This window comes from Sceloporus occidentalis, unplaced genomic scaffold, assembly GCF_023333645.1.
Source record: "Sceloporus occidentalis isolate IW3139 unplaced genomic scaffold, rSceOcc1.0.p SCAF_47, whole genome shotgun sequence".
Lineage (NCBI taxonomy): Eukaryota > Metazoa > Chordata > Lepidosauria > Squamata > Phrynosomatidae > Sceloporus > Sceloporus occidentalis.
Genome location: NW_028317027.1, coordinates 705,976 through 722,723, shown reverse-complemented (window position 1 = coordinate 722,723; position 16,748 = coordinate 705,976). Strand labels below are relative to the sequence as shown.

Sequence of the window (16,748 nt, the reverse complement as noted above, 5' to 3'; positions counted from 1 at the left end):
GCATTGCATCTTACCTCCATGTAATGACCAACACAGAATGCTTGCATTGACTCTCTGGTGTCCTCAAACTGTAGGGCAGCCTCAAGAGCAACTACTGGGTCCTCACCAGCAAAATGAGCTTAATAGAAGAGACACAAAATACGTGTCAAATAGAAATCGCTGCAGCAAGTCTTGATTTAACCCCTTAAAGACTAATTACACAAAAATATTTATTTAGTAGTTACTATATAAGTTAAATTTTTTTGAAGCAAGCATTCATACCAAGTATTGTGTTTGCATGCAGAGACTGGGCTTGGAAATCCTTTATGTCATAAACTTTTCCATCTATTACAGTCCAGAAACCTCCATCTTTGTTGTGGTTCTCCAGATCAGCTTTACGTATCAATGTCACCTCCTCATTGTTTCTAGAGCTCTGGCCACTAAAAAACGAGTCTTTTTGCAAATGAGAAACAAATGTCAGAATGACTTAATACACACACAAGCATCATCTGCAACACAAGAGATTTTCCTGTCCTTAAGAAAACGTAACCCCGCAAAAAAAAAATTAAATTACTCATTATTCCTGGCCAGGCTAAGTCCTCGTTGTCATCCCTTTCCTTTCCTGGTGCCAAATGGTTGAATCTATCGAGAGGCTCTAGAAGACTGGCGAGAAGAGGGATAGCTCCAGCTTCCTGCATGAGCCAAGCATTTTTGGAGAGGAGCAGCACTGTTGACGCCACAAGTTCTGGAAGAAGAACACCTTGCAGATGCAAAACAAAAACAAAAAAAAACAAAATCAGGCACACAAAGTGTTCAGACTATTAGACTAGTATGCACTAGTCTATCACCATTATAATTGTCTCTCAATACTAGCATTACCTGTTAGATCACCTGCCACAATACGGGACACTTCTGCAAAATGTCTGTGTGAGGTTGAGGCAATGTTAGTTGCAACAGGAAGTATATCTCCAATGTGTGTGCATAACAAAGCTGTGTACTTCTTTAAGAGGGAACCAACACCTAGGAGTTCAGGGGCTGAATAAAAAAATAAGAAGAAATCAGTGCACAAACAAAAAAACTCCATTGTTCATTGAAATACACCAAAACAACATACCATGTGTGTTTGTAGTTTGGTCAATGCCAGTGCCAGGGTACAGCTTGCTGATAAGTAATCTCTGAAAACGTAACAGCAGATCCATCGATGCTGACCTCTCCTTACTGTAAAGCTCCTGTTCCAGGCAAGAAGAAAGGTGCCTGGCCATATCTTTCAGTTTAGCGATTGTTTGGGAAGCAATGTTCCTGTGAAAGCAAACAAGTAATGGGAGAATATAATGACAGCAACACAAAGAGAAAAGACCCGGCATACAAAGTTTTCATTGCATTTTTCAAGATCAGTGCTGTGTCACTTATCGTGTGATACACTTTAGGCCAGACACTCAAATATTTGCAAAATCATTTTCCTAGCTCAATGCAAATTAGTTAAAGAACAAATATAAACCAAGATAAATGCTAAAATTGTTATTAAAACAACTGAGGAATTTAAGCTTAGCGCTGGAATAATGATTCATGTAGTACGAGCTCCGCACTAACCTTAGTAACTGCTGTATGAGCTGCACTAGAGGGAGAGTCTGCTTCCCAGCCGACTCATATATACCAGTATTAATTAAATCCTTATCCAGAGGGGTGCTGCTCCTGTGCAGCGTTGATGCATTGGCTTCCTGTTCATCAATTTCCTTCTCCTTCTGTGCTTCCTTTTTGGCTTCTATATCCTATAAAATGTAAATAAAAAAATATAAGAAGAGCGTGACCATTTCCAACTAAAAATGAAAACGGTTTCATAATTAAAATATTAATTACCTGAATCTCAGCAGTTATTGCAGTTTTTAAAGCACACTCCAGGCCCCCATCTGCCATCAAACTGCTCACTAGCAGATCAATCATAAAGCGCCGGCCAGGGCTTATGGTCATTTCATTTCCAGAAGCTGATCAGCACATACAAAAAAAAAAATATATACCAAAGGGGTACTTGTGAAAATAATGGCAAAATCTGGTAAAACAGATGAAATTAAGCCCCAGTCAACTTTGTATAATTTTAAAAGGAACCCTGCAAAACCAAACATCCTTTAGAGCCTAAATAGTGAAATAAATTAATACATTTCATATGTAACATGTGGATGACCTATATTTGCAGTTGTAACCTAATCAAATATTAGAGCACAAACAAATGTGTTTAAAAGTTATTGAGCTTAAACACACTGATCATACACATCGCTTTGGTAATATTGATAAATACGTAGGGATAGACGTCATACCTGCATTCGGAAGAAGGGCAGAGAGGGCCCTGGCTCTCTCTTCGGCCGTTGGCAAGAGGACAGACCATCCACTTTGTAATACAGCTTGGGCAGCTGTCTGCACTGTATTGAGCACCCCGGCATTGCTGGCCAATGTGACTACTGTCTGCTTCAAACTATTTAACAAGGTACTGCCAAGACCAAGGCTCAGGCATTCTGGATCAACTTGGTGGCTAATGGATGCATGTAGCTACATGGAAGAGGAGATACAAGGTGCATAATTTAGAATTTACTGTTGTGAGAACAAGTCCACAGTGTATCTCAGTGACATTATAATCCACATTTTGAAATGATTCACAATACAAAGAGTAAACCTAAAACCCAGAGGCTTGTGAGCAGTACCTGCAGCCGCAGAAGATTCAGTGTTGCCACTGCCATGCACTCCTTCTCCTGCGGAGGTGGCCAGTCTGAACTCCCATCCATTCCTTCACTGACTTGGCGTAGCAAAAGGTCAAGCTGTTCAAAAGTCATCGGGCAAACGTCGACCACAAAGGGCACACGTAGACCAATTGACCATTCAGAACAAGATGACCAGGTGAAACTCTGCATTGTAAAAACAGTAATACACATTTTTTCTTTACCAAAACTGCTGATATTTCTTTTAAGTCTTAGTTCTTTTGTGAAATAAAATATCACAACTCGCATATAGCTGAAAATTTACATAATAAACCCCTAAGTTAGTGTTTTTGCATAAAAATATCTGACAATTTTCAGTATTTACTATAGGAGGTTAGTATCTGTGATAAGAATACATAATGTATTCATATGAAACCACTTCAAACTGGTGAGAACTGTGTCAGACAAGAGAATGGCAGAAATGAATACAGGATACATACCTGTGCCGGGCCACATGAAATTCCAACTATGTGTTTGGAGTCCAATCCTGGAAGCACCGAAGGCTCAGGTTTAGCAATTCTTAGGGTGTCAAAATGCTGGCACTGGTCATTGCTCCCCCAACTATAGACTTCACCAGATTCCGTCAAAGCTAAGCAATGTGTGGAGCCCACTGCTACATCAACCACTTTCTTGCCTGAAGGATACAAAAGAACACAAATACTTCAGGGACCCTACTTTGGTTCTAAACATGGTGGTATACAGGCTTCAAGAACAACGCAGGTATCTAAAGTGCAGCTCTGTTCATTTGAAGGTGTGTTGTCACATACTGTCAAAATGACAGGCAAAAAATCTTCAAAATTCAGATGCTTCACTGAAACTGAATGCTGCCAATTGTTGGCCTTTTGTAAAGTATAAGTTACACTGTATATTTCGATTTTCTTGTAATCGTATTATCTTTGATAACTATGACACACAAATCAAAGGGTTGAATTAATAAAACCAATGTAACAAAGTAATGTAATTAAATTGTCATAAGGTATCCCGTCCCTGACCTTGTAAGCCATCCAAGATCTTGGGGTATCTGACATGCTCTTCTGTTCCATGGCCCAGCCTCTGATTGTCTCCTTTTCCCCAGGAGTATACCTGTCCATCTTTGGTGATGGCTATGGAAAACTGACTGCCACATCGCACTTTCACAATATCCAGGTCTTGGAACTTGTCAATGAGTTTGGGGGTTTTGCAGCCATCACTGCCACCTCTTCCTAATTTTCCATAGTCTCCATCGCCCCAAGACCATACCTGACCTTAAAAGATAAGGGCAACACATATTATAAATAAATACTGCATAATACAATATATATATATAAACCACAGCTTCTCAAACCGCTTAGATAAATTTGCCTTAGTTGATAGAATTGTGTGTATGTGAACTAACCTACATTAAAACATATGGCTAAATATGAATCAATAGTGCAACCAAATAAGAGCCCAAAAAGTATTTATCTAGCACAATGTATGAAATTTCCTGCCCTAACAGAATGTTAACATCCATTTTCTCGTGGCATACCTATAAGATGCGTATTGCTTTTTCTACTTTAACACCGTTACATAGTATTATTTAGCATAAAGAGTAAAATGCAAGATCAGAGAAAAAAAAAAAAAACAGTCCATATAGCTGGTAATTATCCTACAAAAAGTAACGTAACATCAAGAATCACATTAAAAAATGCACCTAGTACCGTATTAGCTGGGACACTTGCACTCACCATTCTCAGTTACTGCCAGTGTTTGAGCATCTCCACTTCCACATGATACATCCACAACCTTAAGCCCTTTAAGTCCTGTTACTATCATAGGGACGGTCTGATCTTCACTAGAACCTAAAGCAAGTAAAAATAAAAAATTAAAAAAATATGGAATATACTATTAAAACAGATTATCACATGCATACGACAAATTAAAGAATAACCCTAACAAAATAACATTTTGGCCACAGAGCTCTCAAACAACAACGTTTAAATAAATATTTCTGCTTGCGTGTGTACCAGCATCATCTAACAGACATTCTATTTCCTGAAGCGAAGACAAAGGATGATATAGAAGCATCTGTACAAGTTTACACAACGTTAGGACTGTGTATACTTACCATGACCCAGCCGCCCATAATTGCCACGACCCCATGTATACAGCTCTCCATCTGCAGTGATAGCCGCGCTATATGTGCTCCCACATGCAATGTGCACAATATGTTTTCCTGTCTGCTTGCCACACAATGCAGATATTAACTTGGGCTCTTCTAAGGACCTGATTGGGAGAATACAGACTTTTTTGAGCACAAAGCAATAGATATGGGATAAAAGATAGGAAAGAAAACTTACAGAAGGTTATTTATGAAAATAATAGAATCAATGACTCATAGTATAACTTACACAGTGTCTCCATGGCCTAGTCTCCCACCATCACCGCAGCCCCATGAAAAGACCTCACCAGCTGCAGATAAAGCCAGGTAATGCTGTCCATCAGAGTGTGAGGCAATCTTCACAATATTGCGGGAAGCAAGACCTTGCACCAACTGTGGTCCCTAGCAGAAGAGGAAGCCCATAAATGTGTAAAATATATAGATGTGACATTATAAGGAAACATAGAAAGTGAAAATGAACAGCAAAAAAATAGTTGCCACAGCTTCCTAGAATCTAGATAGAGAAGGATATTATAGTACGCAGGAATACTTTTACAATTACTTCTTAAAATCTCTGTTAAAAATATTGCCTGTAAGCATCTACAAGTCAAAAGCAATATTAATCAGAAAAACAAACTATACATGTCAGGAGGGGGCAAAGATACACTGAAAAATTGTTCGATCACTCATTTAATACGCACACACAGCTGACAGATGCCATTCAGAGAGCACATGTGACGACTGGAAACATTTTACAATACAATATAACATTTCTAAATGCATATATGCATCTGTCAACATACCAGTGTATTATTATTGTAAGCCTGAGTGTATACTTTCCCATTCCTGGAGAGTATGAGAAAGCATTTCTCAGCACAGGCAATATGCGTAACTCCAAGATTAGCCAGAGCTTCACATTGAATCGGGCCATTCACATTGGCATAATATTTCCATCCTAATAAACCCCAGCTGATCACCTCCTGCAGTGAACCCTATGGGAAAGAAAAAACAAGGTTTGACAAGTAATTTATTTAGAAGGAAGTTCATATTTATTGTTAAAAATAGTAATCTTACAAAACAACATTAACCAACATCTAGCCAACAAGCATAAGAATGTATTTTACTACAAGCACCAGTTGACCTAGTAATGGGTTCATAGGAAAACAAACCTTGTGTGATGTTGGCGAGCTGCATTGAGGAGGCATACAAGGAGCAGCCAAGCGGTCCAGATGAGCCATGACCACAACTGCTGTTTGCCTCAAATCGATAGCCAGGTCATTGTCTTGAGGCAAGATCAGATACCTCAGAAAGCTTTCATTTGGGCTCAGAGGGCAAGAAAGTATCTAAACCAGACATAGGAAAGAATAGAAATGCACAAGTGGATCAGTGAGTCTCTCTGACAGGTCTCACATTTTTAGCTAATAAAGTTATGTTTTGGTATTTACTGTTTTTGGATATAATTCCCTTCCAATAATAAACAGACTACTTTAATATGCATTCTTCTATAGTTGGGGTGTCAGGGACATTTGACTGTCCGTTTAAGACTAACATTGAGGTGTTAATCCTTTTAAAGAGTTGTATAGCAGAAATCAGAAAACTACATTGTTCCCCTATACAAACTAAACAAATAAAAAGGGTTTAACCCCTTAATGACAAAGCCCGTACATGTACGCATTGTTTTCAATGGGTTTTGGGACCGCCCATTGTCCTTAAGGGGTTAATAATCTTGCTTTAATAATTCTTATTGTAAGAGAAAATGGTTCATCTAAAGGGAATCAAAGGGTTTCTAAAATGATCTATCGATTACCTGTGCTTCTTTCTCCAGGTTATGGGTCTCTTTATTGCACACAATGCTCTGAAACCTTTGTAACAATGGGAGGAGAGGCGCGCTGGTTCCCTGGGCTGACCTTTCATTGTCAGTCTCCCTAGTTCCATTGTCCCAAAGCTGAAGCAGCAGCATAACAGCAGATAACATTTGGCTAGCGAATAAGAGATACATGAAATAGTTACACAAACGTTTAAGGAAATTTGCAGATGGACAAGTGTGTATTCAGGAACCAGACAACATCTTAGGAGCCAACTGGAGTTTTATTTTTTAGCAGCCAGAAATGAATGTTTCCCTGTAAATTAATAAAATATGGCACAAAACGTTTTTTTCCTGCAGTAACATATTTGATGCTGTTGCGATCTGGCTCTAAAAAACAGAACAGCACCGTATAGAATTATCTATGCAATAAAGCCGTTTATCTATGGTAAAAATTGCACTCAGACTCCTGAAGGAAATCCTATCTTACCAGGAGTGCCGATTTCACCCTCAAAATGCATGCTAAATTGACACCATAACTGCTACATTGGTGCATATAACACAAACTTCATAACACTCAATGTCAGAGGCCACTAGTAAAACAAATAACAAATAAATGCAGAGAAATATAGGTATGAAGAAATGTATGTAGTCCAAAGTGTCTGGTACATTAACAAATGCAGTTAAAAACGTCAGAAAATATATTCAAAACGATTTGTGATGACCATTTTCCTAGAATCTTTTTATCAGTTAATACTTCCTACTGCAAGTGGTAGTACCATGAAAATACTCAAGGGAGTACACATTTAATAGACAAAAGCAATAACCTTCAAGGTCAGAAAATACGTACCTTAGGGTACCCCTCTGGACAGCCAGCTCAAGTAAAATTGCAAGTGCCAAGTGCTGATCTTGCAGTGGAATGTTTCCTGGACTCCGGGGGCTCTGAGCACCATGGACATCACTGTAGTAAAGACAGGAGTTACAAAGAAGGATGTTTGCTACATGTGATCAGGTAACATAAGTAACATGTATAGACAGCTAGTTATTCAGTCTCTAGGCTGCTGTGACCACAAACTAATACTCTGGCTAGTTCATGAACACATATATTCAAATAAAATTAGATAAGGAAAACCTAACAAACAAAAAAAACACTTTACACACAAACATCTTGATCGTTGAATCTTTAAAGGCTTCATATTGTTTTCCAACACATAAGCAAAATTGTTTTAATCCAATCACACCGACTCACCCTGTAACAGACCTTAAAAATTTGGTAGCCCTCTCTACAACTTCTAGCCAGACAGATGAAACGGTGCCCTCATCAAACAGTGTGGCCTCTGGAAGCGCTCTCAGTGCATCAAGGGATTCTTGTAACAGTTCACTGCAAAGATCAGCATCCTCACCTGGTAAACAAGAGATCAGTATGGAAAGAATAAGCGCTAGTATTATGCAAGAATACAGCTGAACATATCATGCCAATAGTTAAATATGTTTTTCAGAAACACGGAATTTGACAGCAATTAAGAAACAACCAGCCTATCTAGTCTGGGCACTTTTCCTGATGTAAAGACTCAAACCTTAATCAGTCCTTGGTCTTGTCATAGATTGATAGCTTTATGCCTTTCTAATGCATGTTTAAATTGTGATATTTCTTATCTCCTTTCCTGAAATTTAAAAAAAAACAAAAAAAAAAACTGTCTGCGCTTCTCACCCTAATAAAGTTGGCAACAAATATATAAACATAATATAAATGAGAGGTTTTGGTTATATGAATTGGCCAAAGCATAATTAAGCTCACCCGCCACGTCAAGGCACATTCTCAATAGGGTGAGAACCTACTCTCCCCTCCTACATAGTGGGCACACAAAGCAGTTGGTAGCAACTGGTTGGTAGCAGTATAAACTGCTTTGTGTGCCCACTATGTAGGAGGGGAGAGTAGGTTCTCACCCTATTGAGAGTGTGCCTTGACGTGGCGGGTGAGCTTAATTATGCTTTGGCCAATTCATATAACCAAAACCTCTCATTTATATTATGTTTATATATTTGTTGCCAACTTTATTAGGGTGAGAAGTGCAGACAGTATTTTGTTTTTTGTATGCATTGTACAGCCAACACACTGTATTTGCAGCATTCTCACACTGTTTGGTAGGCCTCATATTATACATTTGTATTATTTGAGCCTGAGACTAGCTTAGCGCACAGACTTTTTCTTTTCCCTTTCCTGAAATAATGTTTGCCAGGGAGGAGTCGACAAACGAATGGACAAAACATAAACAAGTTTTGATACAAACATATCTGAATTACAACATGGCGTGTTGAAAACGCTACAGACATATGATGATTAGAGTCAAATTTATTTTTTATGAGATGGCAGCCTTAAGAGTTAATATTCCCTTATCTGTTCATTTGGAAATTACTAATCCTGAATAGTGTTATTATGGCTAAGATACTGTTAGCACAGAAAACAAGTTCAATTGAGCCTTTTTACAAACGCCCGATCTGCTTTTGTAAAGCATGAGTATAAAGGTTGCTACCTTAAGTATGGTTAAATGTTCAGCACCAATTTTTAACTCAAAGGACATATGGACATCTCTGTGTATGTGTGCCTAATCCCCAGTGCAGCACACACTGCTGGTGCAACATGATAAACATTATCTAATGTTTGCTCCACTTGTGCTGCAAGGGCAATGAACACTCACTTGTCAACATCAGTTATACAAACGTTTCATTGACCTTTCAAAAAAGATGCTGTTCCACCTAAACTATTTACAGGGTACTCAAACATGTTACACAAAAGCATATAGTTTTTGAATTGGTTATATTAAAAAAAAAAAACAGACTAAAATGTACCATTTCACGTGAAAACACAGATTAATCACTTTCATCTGATTCAACAGTCATTGCTTAGCATCTCTGCTCTAAAAGATGGATTATTTGCCGGTGGATGCAAGGGACTCTTCTTACCCAAGTATGCGTAGATGTTATAGCTATAGGTATATGGTGAACAAACAGATTTTATGATGTGAAAATCTTTTGGTGCTGTTGGGATGATATTGTGTAGACCTCAGTACTACGAAAGTCTTCAAAATCATGCTTCATCTTAGCTTGCTGGGATTTCCCAATCTATGTTAGCATGGTTTAGTTTTTGTAGTAATCACATACTATAACTCTACAGTATCTATTGCCACGCAATGTTCCGTATCAAAGAATATAAAAAAAAAAAAATTACCAGATCTCCATGCCCTGCGTAGGAATGCAAATGCAAAGGAAAGCGCAGCTCTGGAGCCAACCCTGGCAAGTCCTTCAACGCCCTGGCCAACTGGACGTGAGCTGTGTACATGAAAGGTATGTTCAGAATTGTCCTCACTGCAAAAGGATGAAGTCACTTATTTCAGAAACAAAGGATAAGGGACAAGAAAATTGGAAAAAGAGACAACGGCACTCACAATATGAGTAACATATTTATGGTAACAATAAAGGCTCTAGCCGCATGTTTCTACATCATGGCATAGAATTATGTTGATTACACTTAATATTAAACTACTAAAAATATAGAACTTTCATTGCTATCCTGTATTTTGAAATTCATTAACAGCATTACAGGCAGTGGCCTATGCTGGCCTAGGCCATCTAAGCATAGGATGGTACGTCCAAGAGGGCAGCACAAAACAGGGGGAGGCAACAATCAGTTCCCAAATATCAGTGTGCACTCCTTACTTAAAGCCCCGCCTGAAGAGATCAGAGATCTCTCTTGTAAGTGGCCTAATACATATGTATGAGGGCTATGTCTAGCCTGCAAAGCTTTTGGTATCTGAACAGAACCCAGAGAATTGTAGCATGGTATGCTGGGTCAGGCCTAGCGTTTCCCACTGATTACGAGTCACAACTCTTTCTAAATGTAAGCATAGTAAAAGATTACAGCACAAAAAGGATTTCTGGGAGCGAACAATATGGAAAATTCCCTTTCAATTTGATTACCTTTTCTTTTCAGCAGAAGGCACAGGGACACTGGTACTTTTCCATTTTGCTTTGACATTGTACTGAAATACTGTCCTGTTCAGTGCAATAAAATAGCGTTCTAGAATCACCAGTCTTTGCTTTAACCTAATTGCAGATAGTGTGGTTGTGGCTGTCTGCACTGCAAGCGATTGTTGCTCCTTTACAAGTACAGAGAGGCATTCTTTCAGCTCATTCACATCTGTAATTAAAGAGACACACATCAATCTTTATTAGAACCATTTTCCAAAATGTAACAAAGAAATTACAGTTGGGAACACAAAGCAAATAACCGCATTAATATATAGTATGCACATACAATTTGTTACATATAGATATTTGCGCCAGGCACTTTTTCAGTATAAAATGTTCAGTGTCTAGATGTCCAGACCTGTTACAATGTTCTCGTCCCACTCCCCATCCATTCACTTTTTGCTGTCTGTCAGGACTATTGTTGCTTCTTTGTACTCTTTTACATCAATTTATAAATGACTATTGTGCTGTGTCATGATATACATTGTAGTCAATGCTTCCACATATTACAGTTATAGGAAAAACCTTCCCACCTTTACTTAAAAGCAACTCATCAATAACATGGCATTTCTATGAATTTTTCTACAATGACCACACACTAACAGAACACCAGTTCAAGTAAAAAAGAGGCTTCCTGTACAGTTCTTAACTCAAAGAAATCATTAAATCAGTTGACACTAATTAGATGTAGAGATACTGATATATTCCATCAAATCCAAACCTACATACTTTAAATAAACATGCGGCTGTACTACTTTATTTGGATCAAAGCACATAAGGTCATCTGCCACATGCAGGTGTGTTGACGTGACAGATGAGCTCATCTGCTTTGCCCATTTTTTCTGAAGCAATGGTCTCCAGGGCTGCATAAAGTATTGTAAGACAGGTCTCACCACTAGAGTTAAACTCACCAAGAGTGTTGGCCATAAATCCAGTAGAATGTTGAATGCAGCAATGTATTCTGATGTAGGGAAGCATGATCATGGGGGCCCATGTCCCCTACCGCAAAACTAGGCCTATTACAGGGGAGACCTTTAACCTGACCATCTGACCCATTTAAAGTATGGCTGCCTGTGCTGTGCCTTTAAGAGACAGAGCACTGGGATATGATATACGTGGGATGATGTACGTGGAGTGGGCCACGCAGACGTAAATAAGTCTCTGGTTACGAGTTTCAAACATACATTATACCTATATAACTGTAACCAAATATATAAAAATAAGCAAATCGTAAGTAGAATAATTGTTCTTATATATGCTGCTCCTCAAAAAAAAAAAAGTTTATAATTAAGATGCTAATCAAGGCCATTGTTAAGTAATTAAAGGTTAGTTACTCTCTACAGATCTGAGACATCACACAACAAAACGGATATTATGGCTGATCCAGCCTGGATGTCTGAAAAATCAATAATCATTCATGTGAATTAGTAAGGAATTGTTCGAGCCGACATATCTGCATGCAAATCTCAGAAAGACTTCCAGGGAGAAAAAATATGGCAAAGGTCCATAGACATAAAAAGACATGTTGTGGCACCCCGTCACATTAGGTTGATCTATAAATAATGCCCTCCAGGAAAGAGTACAGCAATGGCACAACACACAGTCAATAAGACATTTGAAAGCATTATACTAACAAATCCTCTATTTTAGGGCATGTAAAGTGTTGGTGTGTATTCTATAAAACACAACATGCTTCTTGCAATTTTGGCTGTTACTATTATTAATCATTGATTTACATCATGCTATTACATTACATAGAGCTCTACAATGTCCAAGTGAGACCTGCAAAAGTAGTGTATCACTTACCAGTTTGTGCAGGAACCTTTCAGTAACTACAAACAATCTTATAAATCGGGAAAGTCTCAACTACCTACATGCTAGACTGCTTTGCATCCACACCGTTACACAGAAACGTCAGACGAACATTTTCATCACACCAGACTTTACTATATAAAATATTTTAATGCACGTCATTATGCATGTAACTACATTATTGTATGGGATCTGCTGCAAGAGCAGCTACTAAGCACATTGTGAGTATAAAATGCTCATGTCTTTATTTGCATGTAACTAAAAAACCTACAATATTATTTGTATCGTTTTTAGTAAGACTTATACTTCGAAACAGAGAAAGTGACGGCAGATAAGAACCAAATGGCCCATCCAGTCTGCCCATCCCATGCTTGCTTAAAAGTCTTCACTGTATTAACACTGTATTCTACTGGAAGGCTATTTTATGCATCCACTACCCTTTCAGGAAAGTAATATTTCCTGATGTAACCTTTAAACCTTTGCCCCTCTAGCTTAAGACAATGTCCTCTTGTTTTACGGATCTCTGAGGTACCCCACTAGTAACAAGACCTTGCTCCGAATATACGCCATTGACTACAACCCACTGTCACTCAGTCACTGCCTAATCCATTCAACAATATTGTGACTGCAGAGATCTCAGTTTATTTATAAGTCTTCTATGTGGGACAATGTCAAAGCCTTTACTGAAATACAGATACGCAATGTCTACTGCACCACCGCGATCAATTACTGAGGTAAACCCATGTTGTTTTTGATCTTGAAATCCATGTGACCTTAGATGTTCGATAATCATATCCTTTAACACAGTTTCTATTAATTTCCCCACTACAGACGTAACACTTACGGTCCTGTAGTTGCCCAGCTCCTTCCTACCGCCTTTCTTGTGAATGGGCACAACATTTTCTAATTTCCAATCCCCTGGGACGACTCCCGTTACCAATGATTCATTAAATAAATCTGTTAATGGTTTTGCTAGTATACCACCAAGCTTTTTTAATAACTTAGGGTGTATCCCATCAGGCCCCATCGACTTATTTGTCTTTTCCTTGGACAACTGAAGTAGAACCTCCCCCTCGATAAACTCACATTTACCAAATGAGTCAGTCTTTTTTCCTAACTGAGGTCCCTTTCCCTCATATTCATCTGTAAAAACCGAACAGAAATATTCATTGAGGCAGTCAGCCTGACCTTTGTCCTCTTCTACATACATTCCTACCTTTGTTTTTAATTTAACTAATCCTTGTTTTATTTTCCTTTTCTCATTTATATATCTAAAAAATGTTTTATCTCCCCTTTTTTTTTTTTTTTACTGACCGGGCAATTCTCTCTATTCTATAACTTGCTTTGCTTCTTTCTGCCTAATCTTATAGATCTGTCTGTCTTCCTCACTTTGGGTTTTTTGTATTTACTAAAGGTTAACTTCTTGTTTCTTTACGATTTTGGTCACTTCTGCAGAGTACCACAGTGGTTTCCTTAACCCCTTAAGGACCAGGCTCATTTTTTCTTTTTGTACCCTGTGGGACCAAGTCTGTTTTAACACTTTTACAGTGCTTGTGTTCAGCTGTAATTTTCTCCTCACCTATTTAGTGTACCCCACACGTTATATATTGTTTTTTTCAGGACAAGATGGGCTTTCTTCAGATAGCATATGTTTTGATCATATCTTATTTACTATAAAAAAAAAATAAATAATAAAACATGGTGAAAATTTGAAGAAAAAAAACAACACCTTTTATGAATTTTCTTTGAAAAATCTTTTACTCACCTACAAAAAGAAGTAAAAAAAACTAGCTAAATAGATTCTACTATTTGTCCTGAGTTTAGAAATACCCAATGTTTTTATGTTTTTTTTTGCTGTTTTTTGGAAGTTATTGGGCAATAAGTACAAGTAGCGTTTTATGATTTCCAAACCTGTTTTTCCAAATCTGGTCATTCTGCCTCCATCTCCTCTTTGGAACATCTTTGAAGCCGGTTAACTCAATTAATCCCCACCAAACCGTATATTTTTGACACCCCAGGGTATTTCAAATGCTGGTATTTTAACCCTTTCCATGCACTAATTATACAACCACACTTTGTCAAACTGTGAAATAGTCATTTTTTTTTATTTTTTTTTCACACGAATTGTAATTTAGTTATAAATATAAAGGTCCTGGTACATGTTACTGTCACACAACACCCCAATATGTGTTCAGCAACATCTCCTGTGTATGGTGATACCCCACATGCATAGGTTTGTCAGATTGTTTGGCTGGTAAAAGGCTACTTTTGGGACATGCGTAATTCGGGTGGTCATTTGGTCATTCTGCCTCTATCTCCTCTTTGGAACATCTTTAAAGCCGGCTACTTTAATTTACCCCATCAAACCATATATTTTTGAAAACTAGACACCCCAAGGTATTTCAAATGCTGGTATTTTAACCCTTTATGCATGAGATTCTACCACCTGCCTTTGCCAAAATTAAATTTTGTATTTTTTTTCCCCACACAAATTGTATTACGGGAATTCATAGCTCCTGGTATGCGTCACTATCAAACAACACCCCAATGTGTGTTCAGCAACATCTCCCGAGTGCAGTGATACCCCACATGCATTGGTTTGTCATGTTTGAGATTTAAAATGCCACATTTGGGAAGTGCGTTTTTTTTCTCCATTTTGGTCAGTCTGTACCTATGCCCTATCTTTGAGCCCCGCAACTCCAATTTACCCCATAAAGCCTTTTTTTTTTTTTTAAATTAGACACCCCTTGGGTACTTGAAGTGCTTTTATTTTAATTGTTTCTATGTTTATATATTTTTACATATTTTACTGGTACTGGATGGTTCCTCTGGTGACATCACTGCATAATTATTTTTAAATGTAAGCACATTTTTATTTTTTTTCCCCATTTTTATTTTTGAATGTGACGGAAGCCTCCATCACTGGGGCCACTGGAGAAGCCGGACTGCCAGCCTCCTCCCTATTGACTATGGGCCCTGGGTTTGTAAAGACTTCTGTGGCTACCCCCAGCAGTATCACTGGCTGAGGGGATTATCTCCAGCAGACAGCCAGGATCTGCCACCAGGGAGTGACCACCATTCTTTGATGTTTAATGTTGTATAAATCAGTCTCCCCCCTATTGTATTGTTAATCCCATTACTGCCCCTGTTGTCTCTGAGAGGCAGATTAAGGGGGCGGTTTGTGTCCCAATATCTTGTTTTATATTAATGTGTGTTTTGCTGGATATATCCAGCTCTGTGTGTCTAAAATAAATCAGTCTTCGTTTGGTTTTACCCTACACTGAGTCTCGGCTAGTGACTGGGGAACCGAAGAAAGTGTGTTGTCCCAGGCTAAGGGAGCACAAGACAGCGGAGGTAGTCGGTCGGACTAGCCAGATCCGTGACATTGAATATTTTACTAATCACATTGTGATTAGAAAGCTGGGCTCCATTGACTTGCATGGTTGAATGCATTACCTGTATTCAACCTGCAAGTGGAGCCAGAGTTCTCTAGAGGGTCTGGTGACCGTCTAGCGAACTTTTTCAACTTTATTGTTTTTCTTACAGGGCGGCCACCATCTTGCGGATGGCAAAGATCATTGGCAGTGGCGGCTGCGACCGCTCTCCGGAGCGGTCACCGCCCATCCTGGGGTAAGTATTTGGTGTCGCTGAATGCCTCCTCATCGAGGAAACCATTTAAGTTTAGGAGGTGATCGTTGATTGCCTCCTAAACTCTTTTAAACCGGGCGTCCGCCGCCATACAATGTATGGCGGATGTTGACGCCCCGGGGAGGGGCCAGACATGGCCCCCGATGCCGATCTCGGCGTTACTGAATGCCTCGACATCGAGGCATTACAGCAACGCCGTTTAAGCGAGGAAAGTGATCGTTGATCACTTTCCAAGCTTATTTAAGTTAGTGATGGTTCAGGACCGTCAAAGGTCGTTACGTGACCGTTTTTGCATGACGGTCCTGAACCGGCAAAGTTCGCGAAGGGGTTAATTTTTTACTCTGACTGAGCAGCCCAATACAATTTTCTGTTATCTTCAATAACTCAACTTTTAAATATTTCATTTCTCTGGGAAATTGCCCCAGTCTGATACCGACTCCTCTACACATTCTCATTTTAGAAAAGTCAGCTTTTCTAAAATCTTAAACTTATGTTTGTGTGGTACAACTCAGTCACTGTTTGTATATTTAAACACACAGACTGATGATCACTAGATACCAAACTTTCACCTACAGAAATATCAGTTAACACTAAATCCAATATGGCCTCC

At 38.7% G+C, this 16,748-nt stretch overlaps 1 protein-coding gene across 1 annotated transcript in view; it reads right to left on the bottom strand.

Moving 5' to 3' along the window:
• LOC149289180 (E3 ubiquitin-protein ligase HERC2-like) overlaps positions 1 to 16,748 on the bottom strand; it is an 81,530-nt gene that overhangs the window by 47,229 nt on the left and 17,553 nt on the right. The window contains exons 5-25 of the mRNA XM_089490854.1: positions 10,628 to 10,847; positions 9,879 to 9,979; positions 7,899 to 8,052; positions 7,500 to 7,610; positions 6,653 to 6,824; positions 6,015 to 6,188; positions 5,649 to 5,837; positions 5,096 to 5,247; positions 4,813 to 4,970; positions 4,433 to 4,546; positions 3,719 to 3,970; positions 3,167 to 3,360; positions 2,673 to 2,873; positions 2,292 to 2,520; positions 1,837 to 1,961; positions 1,570 to 1,748; positions 1,094 to 1,278; positions 859 to 1,014; positions 554 to 739; positions 262 to 432; positions 15 to 118 (exon numbers count right to left, since the gene is read on the bottom strand). Of these exons, the coding sequence (XP_089346980.1) occupies positions 15 to 118; positions 262 to 432; positions 554 to 739; positions 859 to 1,014; positions 1,094 to 1,278; positions 1,570 to 1,748; positions 1,837 to 1,961; positions 2,292 to 2,520; positions 2,673 to 2,873; positions 3,167 to 3,360; positions 3,719 to 3,970; positions 4,433 to 4,546; positions 4,813 to 4,970; positions 5,096 to 5,247; positions 5,649 to 5,837; positions 6,015 to 6,188; positions 6,653 to 6,824; positions 7,500 to 7,610; positions 7,899 to 8,052; positions 9,879 to 9,979; positions 10,628 to 10,847 (3,527 nt within the window). The remainder of the gene's footprint in view (positions 1 to 14; positions 119 to 261; positions 433 to 553; positions 740 to 858; positions 1,015 to 1,093; positions 1,279 to 1,569; positions 1,749 to 1,836; positions 1,962 to 2,291; positions 2,521 to 2,672; positions 2,874 to 3,166; positions 3,361 to 3,718; positions 3,971 to 4,432; positions 4,547 to 4,812; positions 4,971 to 5,095; positions 5,248 to 5,648; positions 5,838 to 6,014; positions 6,189 to 6,652; positions 6,825 to 7,499; positions 7,611 to 7,898; positions 8,053 to 9,878; positions 9,980 to 10,627; positions 10,848 to 16,748) is intronic.